We start from the raw sequence: 19,512 nt of genomic DNA on the forward strand, positions 1-19,512 counted from the left end.
GACATTTTGGCAGAGCAGCACCTGATAGCATTTCTTATAAACTTGGCAACTTCCATATTTAATAATTGAAGAGCAAATTATGTAAATTACCATACATGGCTCTTATAGTATATATAATGTGATAATAAAATGGTCAAGTATTTGGAATGAGTGAAAGAATATAAGACCCCTGTAACACTAGTGCATTTATTTCAGTGGGGAGACCTTTACATTTTCCTGTAACTTCCACATTACTGATAGTTCTTATTTTATTACCTGATTTTACTAAATGCGCTTCAAATATTACATCAGTTCAGCGAACAAGGGTCACCGAGAGAAACTCCATGGTATGGAAGCTTGTTAAATATTAAATAAATTATGTCTATATTTAACTTACTTTTTATATTTAATCATTTTGGCCAACTTTGAGATGTCTTCATCCACTATTTTGTGCATAAATTACAGATTCAACTGGTATGCATTATAAAGAAATATTTTAATGAGTTTGCTTATATCACATTGAATTTCAACAACTGGTTGGAGAAAGGAAGTGGAAGGAATGGAAGCAAAGTAAACACGAAAGTTTTGAGGTTAACTCGTGAGTTGCTGGTTTTGGAAGAAAATTTACCATGGAAAAATGGGGTAAGGCAGTAATTCCAACTGAGGGGTAATGAGTGTAACTTTCTGATATGCTAAAATTTTCATTGCCTGAAAATTGCAGGTTGTACATATTCGGAGAAGATTTAACTCTGAAGGAAGGAGAAAAAATATCACAAAAAGGAGAACCATGCTGGGTGTGAATATCCCAGTGACGACTCTTTATGTATGTCAATTAGTAATGCTTTTTATGAAAATTATTTGATGGGATGGAATCTATAATTATTTTCAACTTTTTACCAATATATATATATAGCTCTACCTCCTGGACTACTGTGACCTATACATACATACATACACACACACACACACACACACACATATATATATTTATGTATATATGCATGTATAGGTCGCAGTAGTCCAGGAAGCAGAGCAATATATAAATCGGTAAAAAGTTGAAAATAATTATAATAATAAAAATATATATATATAAACCATAAACACAGTAATCAACCCGAAGGTCGGTTTAGTAGGTGATGGTAGAGAACACCCAGTACTAAGCCCAACATGGCGTGTGAAAATTCACACATCAGGGTAGGGGGCCAGTTCCTTTCCCTGTGCCGGTTATGGTTTCCCAGGAAGATCTGGTGCCCAAAAAATCACTTTAGCTTGGGTGGAGCTGCAGGTGCCCAGAGTGCCTTGCCCGGGGATCGAACCCTGGACCCTCCGGTCAGCAGTCCAATGCTCTACCCACTGGACTACCGCGACCCCCATATATATATATATATATATATATATATATATATATATATATATATATATATATATATGTATATATATATATATATATATATATATATACATATATATATGTATATATATGTATATATACATACATACATACGTACATATAGCATTGGACTACTGACCAGAGGGCCTGGGTTTGATTCCCGGGCAAGTCACTCCGGGCACCTACAGCTCCACCCAAGCTATGTGAGTTTTCGGGTGCCATATCTTCCTGGAAAACCATAACAGGGAAAGGAACTGGCCCCCCTATCCTGATGTGTGCATTTCACTCGCCGTCAGGCTTAGTACTAGGTGAAATCTACCATCACCTATCAAACCGACCTTCGGGCTGATTACTGGGTTTATGGTTATTTATATATACAGGGTCGCACCCAAAAGTAGTAGGACTGATTTTTTTACAAGAATTTTACTGACGATATACTTACATCGACTTAATAATCTTCAAAGTATGCTCCTTGAGCTGCTACACACTTAGTATAACGTTGCTCCCATTCCCCGTACACCCGCTGGAAATTTTCTTTGGGGATGCCGTTGATGAACCTTGTCGAAGCCTCTTGAACGGCGAGTCAAAACGTCGTCCATTGAGCTGTCTTTTCATCAGGGGGAAGAAGAAGAAGTCCGGTGGTGCCAGATCGGGAGAATAGGGTGGGTGCGGCAACGTGGCAACGCTGTATTAGGCCGTTGCCTGTTGGTCGACACTCAGAATTTTCGGCACCATCTTGGCGCACACCTTGCGCATGGCCAAATCCTGTGAAATAATGCGTTGGACGTTGGATGCTGACAGAACCAACTGGTCTGCAATTTCTTCACTGGTTAAGTGTTGGTCTGTGTTCAGCAGTGTCCTCACTCTGTCCACATTTGTGTCGGTTCTTGCTGTCGACGGCCGTCTGGAGCGATGGTCGTCTTCAACGAGCTCCCTAACCTCTTTAAACAACTTGTGCCACTCAAATACTGTGGAACGGCTTAAGGCAGTGTCCCCATAAGCCTGCTTGATCATATCAAGGGTCCCAGTTGCCGTCTTCCCGAGTTTCGCACAAAACTTCACGGAATAACGTTGCTCTAAATTCAGATTCATTTTGTTTTTTGACGCGGACAAAAAACATGCTTCACTGAAAACGGTGTCCTCACTCAACGACAGCCCGCAGGCAACTTGGGTTGGTGTCGGTCTGTTGCTAAGAGCCCCATCCACCTTACCCTGCCAGGCAGACCCCCCTCCACTGCTCCATTTGCGCCAGAGAAAATCAGTCCTACCACTTTTGGGTGCGTACCTGTTTTTTATATTATATATATATATATATATATATATATATATATATATATATATATATATATATATATATATATATATATATATATATATACACACACACACTAAATAATGTAATTTGTAGTATTCCATGGAAATCTCATGAGGGAGCTTTGTCACAGAATAATTACAATTATAATTTTTTACATTTTAGCTGAGACATTTATCTTTTAGCTTAAGAGATTAGTCCACCACCGAAAGCTGCCCTTGGTAAATGCTTCCGGGATGTGGTAATAAAATAAGGCACCCAGGAGCATTCATGATTCTGGAAGCGGGTGCATGAACCCCCGCAAACACAGCCAAGGAGAGAGAAAGATGATTGGGATATTGTTTAACTCTGAAATTTAGTACAGGCACAGCACTAACCTCTAAATTACACAGTCTTTTGTTATTTCCACCCCAATAATGAGTGTATTTTGTTGCAGAATCCACCAATGTCAATGCTGAAAAGAAATGGGTCCAAAAATATCTTGACTGGCTATATTGGAGATATCTGGCATGATATTCAAGACATTTTGAAGTTCAGGTATGTTAGTAGTTTGCCTTAGAGTCATTAATGGACTCTCAGTGTTAGCATAATTAAGGACAGGCTTCCTATCCTTTCACATGAAAATTCTTACAACCTTTCCTTCAGCCAGTGTTGCTCCCTAACCATCCTAGAAACCCTACCTGCTTCAGCCACCCATATAGAGGTAAGAACTTGCGAAACCACATAAAGCTTGATCTTTTAAAATTCCCACCTCTAGCCACCATATTTAATTCCCTTCCCAGCATACCCTGCACCTCCCCCCCCCCAGACTCCATAATCCCCATCTGAGACCTTCCAGTCTGACCTGAAGGCCTCATAGAAGGCAGATAGCTCAAACAAACTAAAATGTGAGTCCACAGCAGTGACTTTGTCCCAGAAATATTACATATACTCCCAAAAAGATTAAAAATGGATGCTCTCGAGCAAACGGAGATAAGGAGGCATCTATCACGCCCAAGTTGGCACTTTCTTCCTGTCCCCCTCCCCACTCCTTTCTGAAAAACTAGCCTGGAGTTGGTCAAACCAACCCCTCAACGCACCTGATCGCCCCACCCTTCTCAGGCCCTCAATCCCCTCCCCGCCTCCTCCCCCACACTCGGTCCTGAGCGTATATATTTTCACACTGATGCTAAGTAACTTTGTACCTGATGATGCTGCAAGTCGGTTAAACGTGTTGTACCATATAATAAAAATCTGTGGAAAAGTACCAAGTCTTTTTAATATAGATATGAAATGCTTCCATAAAGTGAAGCCCAAAACAGTTGAATATATCAAATGTGAGTGTCCTCTTACAAGTTATTTATTTTATTTTGGGTTCTATTGTGTCCGATAATTATATATATATATATATATATATATATATATATATATATATATATATATATATATATATGTGGGACATGGTAGTCCAGGGGTAGAGCGTTGTACCGCTGACCGGAAGGGCCCGGGTTCGATTCCCGGGCAAGGCACCCTGAGCACCTACAGCTCCACCCAAGCTATGTGATTTTTCGGGCACCAGGTCTTCCTGGGAAACCATAACCGGCATAGGGAAAGGAACTGGCCCCCCTACCTTGATGTGTGAGTTTCACACGCCGTTGGGCTTAGTACTGGGTGAACTCTGCCATCACCTACCAAACCGACCTTCGGGTTGATTACTGTGTTTATGGTTATATATATATATATATATATATATATATATATATATATATATATATATATATATATATATATATATATATATATATATATATATGTGTGTGTGTGTGTGTGTAGATACTGTATTTTGGTAGGAGTCACAAACTATTTATTTAGTAACTGTGTCCATCCAAAAACTTATCTTACCCGGTAGATTACCTAATAATAATAATATATAAAAAAATATTTATGTATGTATATATATATGTATATATTATATATATTTATGCATGTATATATATGTACATATGTAGATATCTATATATGTATGTGTGTGTGTATATATGTAGATATCTATATATGTATGTGTGTGTGTGTATGTATATATATATATATATATATATATATATAATTAATGTGGAAGGGGGGTATGAAGATTAAGTTGTAGATGCATGGTAAGGGGGAGAGAGATAAGATGAAGTGTATTCTGACATTACCCGTCAATATTTAACCATGAATGCATTCTTGATGTATTGACATGTACATAGTGTTCTTACAACCAAATTTAATCTTTACCTAATGAGGCTGCAAGCAGTGAAATCATGGATGCAAAAAATAAATTAAGAAAGTTCAATAAGAGTGTTTTTTGTCCTTTGGACCACACCCTACAGTTTGCTATAGCTGTAACAGGATGTAATATCTCAAGGAGGAGACAATAACCTTTATTTCATTTTGATTATAAATTTTGAATAGATAGTGCAGTGATGATCCCAACATAGACATGGAATGTAGAACAAATAAATCAACACAGATATACAAAGAAGCATTCTAAGGGGATCATGATGATGCAGTGGCTAACATACTGGCCAACTGAGAGGGCCCGGGTTCAAATCCCAGCGGTGTTGAATATTTTTCAGTGTTATCTCGATCCCTACTTGAGGTGCTTTGTGGAGGACTTTGTGAGTACGCCGTCCATCAGATGGGACGTTAAGCTGTGGACCCCTTGGTGTGTTTCATTAAGAGTAGGCTAATGCCAATGCCAGGTTTCCTTTCTACCTTTCATCCTTTCCCATCCCTCCCTAATGGCACAAATGACCTCAGCTGTTGGTCGCCTCTCCTAAAATCTACTACTAACATTCCATAATGATTGCTATTTTTATTATTATTTTGAATTCAATTGAAAACCAATTTACCCAAACCATATTTCTTTGGCAGTTATTCCGTGCATTCTTCAGAGGAAGACAAGTCAATCAGTCACAATTCTAAGTGTTGCCTGCCAACTGAAGGTGAAATAGAGTGCACCACCATGAATTGCCACACCTGGAGTGACCTTGTGGGGCAGCTGATGAGGGGTGAGGCAGATGTGGTGACCACACCTTTGACCCTCACTCCAGAGAGGCTTGTGAACATTCACTTCTCACCACCAATTCTCTTCACCAGGTGAAGGTTCCTTGGTCTTATACGTGTAATTTTTGACTTTGCATGACTTAAGGTATGCATACAATTATGTATGTGTGCGGGTTAATGTGTGTAGATTGCTTGGTTTATTTATTATAAGTTCACTAGAGCTGTGCACATCAGATTTATGAATTCCACCTTAAAATTGGCGCAGGAAAAGCCATTTTTAATGCATTTTAATAAATATTTACAAGGTTTTTTGAATGAAAATATATAAATGATTGAATGTGACATTGAAAAAAATTAGGCATTCTTTTTTTTTCTATTTAAGTGCAATAATTATATTTTTTACTATTCATAGTTAATAATTATATTTTGTTTGATGCTCATGAAAAATGAGAACACAACATTTACCCAATTCAATTCCAACCTAAGAAATATTATAGCCTCCCCGGTTTTGACGATAAATGAACCCTCTCGTAAGTGTTCTACTGTGACAAAATTCTTAGCTATGCATATTCAGGAGACTATTCTGGGAAATTCATGTTGATAAAATAAGCTCTAAAGTTGTCATAAGTTGCTACCTCATTAGAAAAATTGTGACCCTGGTTAATGATGCTTCTGTTCTCTCAATTTATCATGTATTCATTCATAGTTAATGGAAATATGGAATATTTCATTCTATATACCTCTTTAGGCTGCAAAAATGGGCAGTGAGAATCTCAGGCAATGTTCCAAAGGCAAGAAGTAGTTTTAGACTTTAATTTAAAAAGTTCAAATTGTTAACTATTTCATTTATATATCCCATGCTATTATTATTACGAAGCAAAAAAAATCCATGTTCGATTTGATATCCAATGCGGATGTTCATAGGCATACACGTAGCACAAGATGATGTAATGACTTGAAGATAACAGTCCACAACTCAGCTATTTTTCTAAGAACCCTTGTTTTGCTGCTGTGAAATTCCTGAAATCATTACCTATAAAACTAAGGGAAATATAAAACTGGCTGTCATTTAATTCTTAACTGTATCATTTCCTGCACAAACACCAATGCAATACAGTGGATGCATTCATTTTGGTAGTTGGACATATAGTACATAACCCATAAAATCTGTCTTTGTGTATCATTCAGAAAAATGCGAAGCTGGTTTTTTAATTGGATCCTTTTATTATATTCTAAATAAACATCATTATTTAGGTACCTTTCGTTAAGAGTAGGCTAATGCCGATGCCAGGTTTCTATCCACCCTTCATCCTTTTCTGTCCATCCCCTATGGCGCAAATGACCTCTGCTGTCGGTTGCCTCCCCTAAATACAACTACTACTATGATGGAACACTAAAGATTGAATCAATATGGTTCAATCTTATTTTGTGTAATTTTTCCTCTAATGTTACTTTTCTATTTACAAAGAACACTCAGAGATCTTTCTGATTAGCAGGACTAACTTGGTAAAACGAAGCCTCAATGATGGCCTCACCCAACATAAATTGTGATGTGGGCAAGTTCAGTATGTCAACTCCTCCTTGATTTCAATGCAACAATTTCAGAGTGTAAAAATCATTTGCCTTGACCGGGATTCAAACCTGGATCCCTCAATGTCCGGTCGAGTGCTTTAGCCAGGCAAGCTATCGAGGCATCCTCTTAAACTCTGAAATTGTGGGGGTTTTAAATGAGGGGCAAAATTTCAGAGTTTAAGAGGATGCCTTGATAGCTTAACTGGCTAAAGCACTCAACTGGACATCGAGGGATCCGGGTTCGAATCCCGGTCAAGTCAAATGATTTTTACACTCTGAAATTGTTGCATTAAAATGCACAATAGCAGATGACTCCATTAAAAGTTACTTTTGCGGTATCTCCCGCAGTTTCTTTGGAATTCCTCCTTGATTTTCCGCATTACTGCAATTTGTATTCCACTCAGACTCAAAAAGACATAAGGTTGCATTTGTTTATAGTATGCAGAATTGTAGGAATAATAAAGCACGGCATATTACTAAAAAAGAAAGAAAAAACTGTGATTTACCTCATAAAAATTCTCAATTATTTCATGGATATTAAAATGGAACTTTCCATCCTCTGTGATTGTTGAACTTTGACAAGTCTTCTGAAAAGTCAACCTTTTGCAATATTTTGTTTTGGCCAAACATTGCCACAAGCAATATCAATTTCTCATAAGTCATAGATCATTTCAGATACAATTTTAAGTGCTTCAACTTGGAAATGCTGTACTCTCTGCTAACAACAGTTACTAGCATTGTAAAGAGGATTAATAATGCCATCTATGTGTCAGGAAAGATGCCGATTGTTTTTGCATCTTTTAAGAACTTATGGAGTTTAAATTGTAGACACATTTGTTTTGCTACAAAATCTTATTGTATTCAAAACTTTGCGACAACAGGCTCTCAGGAAAGTTGCAGTAGTAGTTAATTTTCGCTTTATTCTTGTATGTGCTGCAAAGACAGCTCGCATAGGATGCAGTTGAATGGCTCATCCAATAAGGGTTTTTATACGGTTATGATTCATGCTTATTATTTGCCATAAATTAGGGACAAGCAGAAATACCATTGGGACCTGGACTATATACCATACTATTTAGTTAAATATCATCCTTGAGAAACAACTTTTTATGCAAGGTGTCAATCCTATAGCCAATATTGAACATTTAAGAAATACTCTATACCAATATTTTGGGCAACCAGGTGACCATCAACTGGAGTGGGAAATTTTGACAGTGGGGAAGACAAGTATCACTTAAATATTCAATACTGGCGATAGGATTGACACCTTACATATTAACAGCCAATAGTTCACACCATCTTTGTATTAAACAATTTTGTGTTCAGATACTTATTGTTACTTTCATCCTTCTAAACCTAAGCCAAGCACAAATGTAAAATATTTTTTTCACCAGTATTAAGGGATTTCATTTGGCAGTTGGACAATCTTCACAATAAATATTCTGGGAGAATGTGTCATTCCCTATCTTCCCTTCAAGCTCATCCTTGTATTTAAACATGCAAATATGGATTCAAACTTAATGGAACTAAGATTAGCGAAGGGGTGGGGAAAGTGTGGATTGGAGGAATAGAAAGATGAGAATTGAGGGAGGTAAGGACAAGTGTTTTTCAGGGGAACCAATCAGAGAAACCCTTAAGGATCTTGGTGGGCTACATGAACATTTACTGTACACACTGGAGGTTGCCGTCACTTCTAAAAACTCCTGAAACCCTTTCACAGCAGTTCACTCTCCGGAATTCTACTTCTCTCATGAGGCAAAAATGGAGGGTATAGTGTCTCCATACCCTTTCAACTACCAAAATAATAAAATGACCTAAATAATAAAAAAATGGAATAAATAAAAATAATCTAGATCCATCGTTTATTCACTGGAAAATTTTTGTTAATTTATTTAGATGCACATAATTTTTATAAAATTTTTTAGTATTATAACGCACTGCAGGGAAGGTGAAAAGACACATTTACTGCAGCCTAATATGTGAACATACTAGGTATGTTCACAGCAGGGAAAGGGTTAATGCAGGGGAAAAGAAGAAATAAAGATTACCTCAACCACATGAGACCAAGCAATACTTTCAGGTTCACTATCAAGGGTTAACATTCTTAGCCATTTTTTTAAATTAGTACCTTTACTCATTTTGGGAATTATTTTGGAATCTTCCTTTCCAAATGAGCCTGCTCCATTGATGCTAAAGGACTTTGAATACTTCTATATACTTTCTAACGTAATGCAAATAATAATATATAAATTCTAATGTAACTATGATTATATATACTTTCTATTATAACTACGAGGGTCATCCGGAAAGTAGTACCTGTTCGTGAAATAAAGACACAAAAGTAAATATTAACAAACATAAAAAATTTTATTTGAAAGAGGATACTTTAAACTACTTCTCAACATAATCTCCAAGCAAATTAAGGCATTTGTCATAACGTGTGACAAGTTTCTGTATTCCTGCTGCATAGTCCTTCGCCGCCAGCTCATTGAGATACGCGAGGGACCCATCTTGCACAAATTTTTGCATAATGCAGATGGTGTTTAACAATTTCATGAACAATTGTTCGAGAAACATTGGGAAAATGCTCACAGATGTCATCAATTGTGACGCGCCGATCGTTCCTCACGAATTCATCAACTGAGCTCACCAGTTGGTCTGTAATGACAGACGGTCTCCCCGAACGCTCATCGTCGTGTGTGTTCCCCCTCCCCATGTTGAAGTTGCGACACCACCGCCGAACAGACGACTCGTCCATTACATTGTCTCCATACACCTCCTTTAATTGGCGATGAATATCACATGGGCGAACGTTTCTTGCATTGAGGAATTTAATCACTGCCCTCACTTCACAACTGGCGGCGTTCTCAATTTTTTTAAACATTGTAAACAATCACAGAAACAACACAGGCAATGCTAGCGTCACGCAACTTGGCTCAGAGAAGGCAGACAAGCCACTGAAGCTATCTGACCTCGTCCAGCGGCTACTCGCGTCGTCAGCACTTCATGCGGCACGAACGGGTACTACTTTCCGGATGACCCTCGTATATAAATGAAGAAACAATACTGTAGAAACATCAGGTATTTTTCTTTTTCTATTTTCAGTGAGCAGCTGTTTATTCGGTTGAGCTCCAGCCCACCAGTCAGCTACGATTTTTACTTGCAACCTTTCTCGCCCAATATATGGTTCATGATTGTCTTCATATTCATGTGCATTTTACCCATGATGTACACATTGATTTTTTGGCTTTCTCCAAGTGACAGCTACCCAAATATTCCTGACAGCAAGCAAGATGACCTGGAGTATCACAGTAGAAATAATCTTCCACTGAGCTATAAAATTGTTGACACAGTGTCTGATTGGCTCATGGAATCTTTTGGAATATTTTGTCAACAAGGTGAGAATATTCATTGTTATCTGGAAGAAAAATATTTGCCTTTCTGGCCCATTCTACTGGCATTAGTAGAAAAGACCCTGCAAAGAATTGAATTGTAAATTAATAGGGAAAGTCAATTGTGAGGAGTAATGTGAGAGAGAGAGCAATGCAGTAATGTGAAAGAAATCAAGTAAGAAAGTGTGCCGATAAAAAATACTGCTATGTGAGATGATGGCAAAGGAAAAAATGTAGATCAGTCTAGGAGGCATTAAAAAAAGATTATTAATGGAGCCAAATAGGTTTTAAAGAAGGGAGAAAGAATGTGCAGAAATTCAAATTAAGGAATCAGATCATCAAGTAGACAAATATGGATAAATAGAGAATGAGATGTGGATAAGAATGATTCATGTTTCTAATATCGTTCGGTGAGCACACAGGAAGTTAATGTGAACGAGACAGTTGGAATTGGTGATATTTCAGCAGAATTGTATAAGGATTTCTCAGAAAAATGAAAGGAAAAGCATTTTTTAGCTCTGTCTTAGAGGAAGCAGTTGGCTTAGAACACTTCATTGGAGATATTGGAGTGACTATATCCTGACAAAAAATTGAAAGTTAGAATATGAGGAGTACACAACTATGAGTTTAAAATTATACATGGCAAAGGAATGCAGCATATACTGAAATTTCCTCTCACACTTTGCTCAGGGAACCAGGGTGTTTTGCAATTCTAATTGTAATTTCAGTTAACCCATATCTTGGTTACAATTGCAATCAGGGATTAGAGAAATAATCTCAAGAAAGAAGATCCTAAGGCCAATAAAAATAATTAAGAAGAAACTCCTATACCGGTATTTCGGTCACACAGGTGACCATCAACGGGGAGAAAATCAAATAGGGCACTTGAACTAAGAAGAGGAATGTGCACAGGCACCGTCCAAAGTCAAGTGGGTGTTCAGGTCGGGGGGGGGGGGGGGGGGTGAGGTATATATACCTGGAGGGGCAAGGGGGGAGGGGTTAAGTGATGGTCCGTAGGTGGGGGGGAGTTTGTTGAGGTCACGTGGGAAGGAGTGGGGGAAGAGTGGCGGATATTAGGAGGGGGGCTGTCTGTTTCTGAAATGACTAACAAAATTAAAAAGTGAACTGTTGATGATGCCTGGTTCATTGTTCATTAGTTTATTCTTGTTTAAGTGTATGTGTAAGCTCTCACAGGCATCGAGTTTATAGTGTTGTATCGGTTTTAATAATGTTAAGTCGTTGGGAGTGATAGAGTGTTCCGTTTCAAAAATGTGTTTGGCGACCGCTGATCTATCGAAACGTCCGTTCTTAAAGTGTCCTATGTGTTCCTTGAATCTGATATTGGGATTACGTTTGGTCTGTCCAATGTAGGAGAGTTGGCAGTGTGAGCAAGTAATTTCGTAAATACCTGATTTGTCTAACTGTGGTGTTATGTCTTTCGGGTTCCCTAAACACGTAGTCCCAGTTTTCACATATTATGCCCATTACTTTATTAGATATACTTAATTTTCTATACCCTCTTTAATGAATTGAATATTTATTGAATCGATTTATCAAAACGAAATTTTTGGATGATTACCACAATATTTTTAAGTAAACATTGAGGAATTTCATAACAATATTTTATGCCTACTTACCTCTTTATGTATTATTTATTGACCATCTGACTGCTATACTATTAGATTTCAAGGATTAAAATTTATTCTCAGACTTGAATTAACTGAGTTTCAATCAGTTTTCTATAATGTCATCTTTATGAGATCCCTGAACTGGGACAATCATCCTCTGGTTTTTATTTGTTTAATATGAAGAAAAAAGGTTAAGGCCATTTTAGGAATTTATTTTCAATTCAATAAAAATATAAACTAGGAAAAATTTCAATGTCATGATCCAAAATTGAATAAAAGGTGTAATAATACCTGTTGATTACTTAAAATAATATGTAAAAAAATCAATTACTTTATGCATGAATTCAAAGGGTTTATACCTTAAAATGGCTCAATAAATTATATGCTTTAAAAATGATTGTAACATAGTTGCTCATATGACTGTATACAGGTTAAATTATTATGCAAAAATGTAATTTTATTTAAGAAATTCAATTTGAACTAGTATCATAAAGTATTTTTTCCAAAAGTTTTGCAACTAAGTTGAATTGCTGTAAAAGTAGAATAATAGTTTTTATTGCCTAATTATAATTCTATCCTGATTCAATTTTCAGGGCTACAATTTGTACCGCAGTCGCAAGCAGTCAGGCTGTCCTTGTATGTTACCATGCTCACCTCAAGTGTGATATACAATGTTTATTCAGGTTCATTGACTTCTTTTCTGACTGTCGATCGGCAGATAAAGCCTCAGTTTGGCACCATGGAAAATTTGCTGCATTATGTGATTAGCAATGGATTGTCCATTGGCGTTTTAGATAATTCATCTTTGATAAGTGTCCTTTCGGTAAGTTTCTTTAATTATGTCAATTGACTTCTGTGAACCAGAGACTAGAACTAAACATTTTAAAAAACTGGTTCAAGACCAGTTGTTAAAATGGTTCATGAATTTAAAAAAGCAATTGATCACAATATGTACATACATTTCCAGATTGAAAAAATAATTCCTCCTATGTTTTTCAGGAGCAAAGTTCAGGGCCATATAAAGAAATTTGGGATATTGTATGTGATTCCAATCCTGGACTAGTACCAACAAGGTTTGAAGGTTTCCATAGGGCATGTCACGAAGATTTTGTGTTTTTCACAATGAAAGATTCATATGAAGGATACAGAAAATTTTTGCAGCCTTGTGAATTGTATGGTATTCCAGAGTCAAATCTAAATACTTATGTTGGGATAAGTATACGTAAAGGATATGAATATGCCGAACTTCTGGATGATATGTAAGTACAAATCCATTCCATACTGACTGTCAAATGGAATATCAAACCCACTTAAGGGAACTACACCCATTTCACTTCCTCAGCTAACTTCCACAGTTCATTTCTTAACTACAACTCAGGACCAGTTTGTTTCAAGAAAGAGTCGTTTTTATGCTTTTATGAGTATTCATCAGTATTAAAGACAATTGAAAAACAATTTGCATGCATAGAAAACAAAAAAATGTTAATACATACTTGTATTTATACACACACACGCGCGCGCAGGCGTTTGACCTCAGTGAGGCGGCCATTAAGTGATGGTGTCACGTTAAATAACACTTTTGAGGAAGGCAACTGGAAACCACCTCAATGATCATTCCTAAGATTTAAATGATGGACAATACAGAGATTTTGAGTCCTGGCAACTACGGGGCTCGGCCCAATCGGCCGTGTGTCGTGCCCGGCAGCGGGGGAGGCAAGGCTTCCGCGGTCATCATCCCACGAAACTCTTGTAAGGGAAAACCGGCAGCAGGCGGACAGAAGACGCAGGAGAAGAAGACCAAGTTAGTTAGAATAGGAACGTGGAATGTTAGGGCAATGATGAGGACAGGTAAACTAAAGAATATCAAGCGAGAGATGGAAAGGGGAAAAATAGATATTTTAGGTCTATGCGAGGTGAAATGGAAGGATAGCGGGGATTACTGGAGTGATCAGTATAGAATAATATACAGAGGCGGGGACAAGAGCTAACGAGGGGTTGGCATAGAATTAAATGAAGAGGTAGGAAGAAGCGTAGTCGACATAGCGGATAGATTATTACTAGTAGAGATAACAGAACCGACGAACTTGGTTATTATTCAGGTATATATGCCACCGAGCAACCATAAGGAAGAAGAGGTCGATAGGATATACGATCAATTAGAGGACATAATCGCGTGTGTTCCTGCAGGGAAACATTTGATAGTGATGGGGGATTGGAATGCGACGGTAGGCGAAGGAAGAGATGGTGGTGAGGCTGGGGACTACTGTTTAGGCACTAGGAATGACCGCGGGGAGAAAGCAGTTGAGTTCTGCAGGAGACAGGGGTTCGTCGTCACCAACACTTGGTTTATGCACCACAAGAGACGCAGGTATATTTGAAAAATGCCAGGTGACTCAGAAAGGTATCAGTTAGATTACATTCTGGTTAGGCACAGGTTTAGGAACAGTGTGATCAATTCGCAGAGCTTCCCGGGAGCGGATGCGGACTCAGACCATAATTTAGTTGCTATGAAATGTAGCGTCCGTTTCAAAAAGATAAGGCAAGGGCGGCGGGTTAGGAAATGGGATGTAGACGCATTAAATGAATTGACAATGAAGGAGTACCATGAGGCTGTAGAGAAAACCTTGGAGGACGGTAACGAGCTGAGTACTATCGAAGAAAAATGGGAATGTATCAAGAGTGGGATATCGAAAGCCTCAAAAGACACTATATATTCAAGAAGTTCTCTCGGGTTTCCCACCGGGTCAGGTTGCAGTACACTGACGTTTCGAAGGCTGACTCTGCCATCGTCTTCAGAGTTCACTTCATCCTGAAGACGATGGCAGAGTCAGCCTTCGAAACGTCGGTGTACTGCAACCTGACCCGGTGGGAAACCCGAGAGAACTTCTTGGATACCATAAGCCGGGAAAACCTGAGATCCTTCGACAATATATATGTTTTCCGTTGGGACAAGGACAAGGAAACCGTGGATCAGGGATGAGATGATTGCAAAGATGGATGAGAGAAGAAAATGGAAGAAGGTAAACACAGAGTTAGGCAAAATGAAGTACAAATAGTTAGATAATAAATTGAGATGGGTAACAAATAAAGCAAAAGGAAGATGTAGTGCGAGGATATGGAAAGTTTGCAGAGGAAGAAGGGTGCGCTATACAAAAAGGTTAAGACACTATCGGGAAGTAAGATCTGTGTTAACAGTTATGAGGTCAAATTCTCCTTATATCCTAGGTTCTCTCACATTCATACAAAAATAATAGTAACACACACACAACAAATATTTATGCACTGATAGCCCAGTTACTAGGAAGAACACATAGGACTTAGGAAGGGCTCGGAGGAGGACCATTGGCGATTTGTGTGTGTCTACCAAACTTAGCTATGCTTTTACCCCTAGCCTGGGTGGATGTAATTCAATACTTCTGTGGTTAACGGTCTAAATATGCTAACTTTGAAACGGTAAAATGTGAAATTATCAAGCTTAGTTGCCTAACGCACCACCGAAATCAGACTTTTTTGACTTTGTCTATACTGAAAGGGAAAAATGCGGATGGTATTTATTTAGTATGTAACTAACTGGTCGAATACTAGTATGAGAGATTTAATAATAAAAATTCTTATAGTCAGAACACGGTGAATAGCATAATTTGGATACTCTGTAAACGTTGAAAAGTGGCTGAGTCTTTAACTGGTTACATAACACATTAACAATTAATTTAATGTCATAACACGTGTCTTTGATACTATTTAGTGCATACAATAGAGAATATTAGTTATCCAGGGATATCTTGCATTGCTGTTTCTGAAGTTCAATGTAAGAAGTACTTACATTATCACCCAAATCTTACGCAGACTCCTGAGAATGAATGAAGCAGGCATGCTGCATAGACAGCGTCTCATATGGTGGCCTCCGTATTCTCCGGAAGAGTACACATATGCTGCCGCCCAAAAAGATGCTGTGGAGACAGGAACTGCGGACCCCATTATGAAGATCACCATTGGTCACATAACTTTTGCCATAGAATTATTGATTTGCGGAATTTGTCTTTCTTTGGTGATATTTCTCTGTGAAAAAATGTCAACATGCCAGGGTTGGCGTGTTGATTTCTAAGAATGTGTTAATGTAAGAATTGCAAATATCATTTATCTCTAATAAGTTGCCAAAAATGAATAATACTATAATAAGAGGAATTTTAGTATATTTAGTATAAATTAAACAGTGGTCTTCTTTGTTGTAAATCTGACTTAACTGCACCTAAGAGTCCTTCATCATCCTTGACCAGTTTCAATTATAGAATGAATGATTCTTTCTCGCTTCACTGTGCCCTACCTGAAATCAGTTTAAGCCGTTTTAAATGATTACAATAATCTACGAATCAACAAAAGGCTTAAATATACCTAATTAATTGATATAATATGTCGTAATATTTCATTTTCTGTCGCTAAAATTGAAGCTTTTTCCAAGTGATTTTTTTTATTTTTCCAGTGTCCCATATTTCAGTCGAGGGAAAAGGCACATTAATTGTGGAAACATTAAAATTAAAATTAGTTATTGAACTTGCAACAAGATGTCTTCATTTTAAACTTTTGTTTGTTCTCCAACAATTCTATTTATGGTGCAAAATTTTAAATAATCAAGTTTATAATTAACTACCTCTGTGTATCTAATCAGGGCTTTCCATTGATTGGTTTGATAAGTCCAACATTATTACCACTCGTTGAATTCTATTTTGGGCTAAAATGAAAGCGTCTTTGATGCGGGGATATCAAAATGCATAGAGGTCAATGTCGTTTAACAATTGCCAACTCCCACTCGCTCTGAGTCAACTCGACACAAGAGCATTGGAAAGTACAAGGGTCTCTTTGAATGGCGTCAGCTTGCGTCACAGTACTTGAATGCAAACACACATATCAAGGCACTTTGAATGCACGATTGAGTGAAATAAAATGATACATACTTGTTTAGAACTGAGTCTCATTTGAAAGAATGGTATTCACATAAGGTCTAGTTTGTTAGCATCGGTGGTTTTCATTGTCACAGGACTTAATTGTTAGCTATAATAATTCTCTTTGGTAAGAGAGTTGATTTTCTCTTATTATCCTCTTATTTTGAAATCGACGTCATTGAATCAAACGGGCAATAAAGCGGAGGTTGACCCATACTGATTATATATCCCTTCTTACCCTCCGTGGGTTGAGAGATGAAAAGCCCAACAAGATTATCGGAAACTAATGGAAACTCTGTACAATTCCGTGGTCAAACTGGTACACATGGAGTGAGCACCGCACTCGCCTGTTACACCAGTCTTGCCCTCGAATTGACCATAATCGTACTTTTGTCATGGAATAGGGATTTTTAATTGAAAACTACGGAACGATTAATGATCAGAAGTCAAAATTGCAGACAAAATAATCAGACTGAAATATTTTTCAATTAATACGAGAAAACTCCGGGAAATCTGGAACACAAAATCGGAGCTAGAGGCCACTGGGAAACATCTTTGGTTTCCTGCACGGTTCCTTCTTACTAAAAACCAGCAGGGGTACTTCCAACTACGTTTCTGAGCATGGCTATTCAACTGCTAGGCACCCTAGATACCAGCTCTGCGCTCTGCCTACCTTACACTGAGGTCTCCGAATTCACCGTACCCCCTCCCCTAACCCTATACATATATGAGCCATTATTTTCTTTAACCATGAAGCCCACGCCACCCTTCACAATCAAAAATAATCATTTACCTCCATAGCCCCTCCAGCCTTTCCCATAATTTTTCGCCTAATTTAAAAAGGCATTGGTGCGATACGACGCAAAAGTAGCCTCACTTGAAGATTATATTATGTGAGAGAACTATTATCATACAACTTTCCAGGGGCGACTTGTGGAAGAGTCCAGTTTTGCTCACAACACCTGATTAGCAATTAATGCACGATAAGTGATTAAAAGTAGTATGAGTCCTGTAAAAAGTCAGAAATCAACTTCTGGCACAGACCTATCTGTCTTTTACACACCATTTTCAGAATAAATTTACTGAAATCCACTGGTCTCTTTTAATGATTCAATTTAACACCGATCACCCAATCGAAAGTTCTCATCACAAATCCTTCCAAGTGTAAAACAATTATACCACTGGAAAAGAATGTGTTGGATCTTGAACATCATTTATCGACGAGCCATTTGTCTAAATCAAAGTTGGAACCTAATATTCATATAGAATTTCAGTATAGGCGATAAAGAGATTAGATTTTTCCGAGAACATTTTTGTTAATATAAGTTATAGATACCATTACTTTCGAGAAAGCTACGGACTACGTATACTTGGATAATGCCTTACCTGAAAGGCTCTTACTTACTTTGCCCTGGTGGCATTTAGCGATCAAAATGCTCCTCTCAGACGCGGACTAAAATGGATCCAAACCTCAAGTTATATCACGCTACTAAATGTCCGATTATCTCACCCTTTTAAACCCTCAGATGTGTCAAATGCTGACTGCTCCTACATCACGAGCGTTCCGCAATTAAAATTAAATAAGATTTCTCACGAAAGCGAGCTTTATGGATCGCCTTCCTCAAAGGGATAGCAAACGCCCAACCAATAGGCATCGATCGACCCACGCCGATATTAAGGGAATTGGTGGCCTTGAAAATTTCCGTAGCCTATGTTCCTAAACATCTTTGGTGATAAAATATTGTCATTTCATTCTTTGAAACTGTACGTAGAACACTGAGTTGAATTGATTTAACTTAAAAGGTCACGAGGTGTGGGAAACACGACAATGATATATTACGCCTACACTTACCAATTGCATGAATGACTTCATTTTTCATTCGCGCACTAAAACTCTGTTTTTATTTCAATACGAAGGTGTGACTATACACGAGCCTAAAATGGAATACACATTTCAATTGTTTTTATTAATTAAAACGTTGTTAATTCAAGTTGAGGGATTCCAATAACGTTAAAAACTTATAAATAAAGTAAAGAAAGAGAAGTTATCCTTAATTACAAAGAGGGAAAAGTTTGCGATAGTGAAATGCAGCTTCTTACAACCATATGACCAAAGTTTTAGGGTTTTACCTTTTGTCAATTACCTGCGTACTTCATGACGACACTTATTCCTATGTCAACCAGTGAAAGCAAACAAAACTGGCCGTTGGCGGCGGGGTCTTACGTCCTCGTCTCCCAACCCAGAGGTTCGATTCCCGCCTAGGTGGTTTTTCATCTA

General features: G+C 37.8%; 1 protein-coding gene across 1 annotated transcript; it reads left to right on the top strand.

Annotated features, from left to right (window-relative positions):
* The first annotated feature begins 201 nt into the window (after positions 1-201).
* LOC139692925 (probable glutamate receptor) lies at positions 202-17,236 on the top strand. The gene is made up of 9 exons (XM_071591247.1): positions 202-326; positions 445-621; positions 701-802; positions 3,118-3,218; positions 5,571-5,795; positions 10,380-10,672; positions 12,888-13,117; positions 13,294-13,553; positions 16,141-17,236. Exons 1-9 carry the CDS (start codon positions 324-326, stop codon positions 16,397-16,399), a joined length of 1,650 nt encoding a protein of 549 aa, XP_071447348.1. The 5' UTR covers positions 202-323; the 3' UTR covers positions 16,400-17,236.
* The last annotated feature ends 2,276 nt before the right edge of the window (positions 17,237-19,512 follow it).

Source organism: Hetaerina americana, unplaced genomic scaffold (genome assembly GCF_022747635.1).
Source record: "Hetaerina americana unplaced genomic scaffold, ioHetAmer1.1.p SCAF_44, whole genome shotgun sequence".
Taxonomy (NCBI): Eukaryota; Metazoa; Arthropoda; class Insecta; order Odonata; family Calopterygidae; genus Hetaerina; species Hetaerina americana.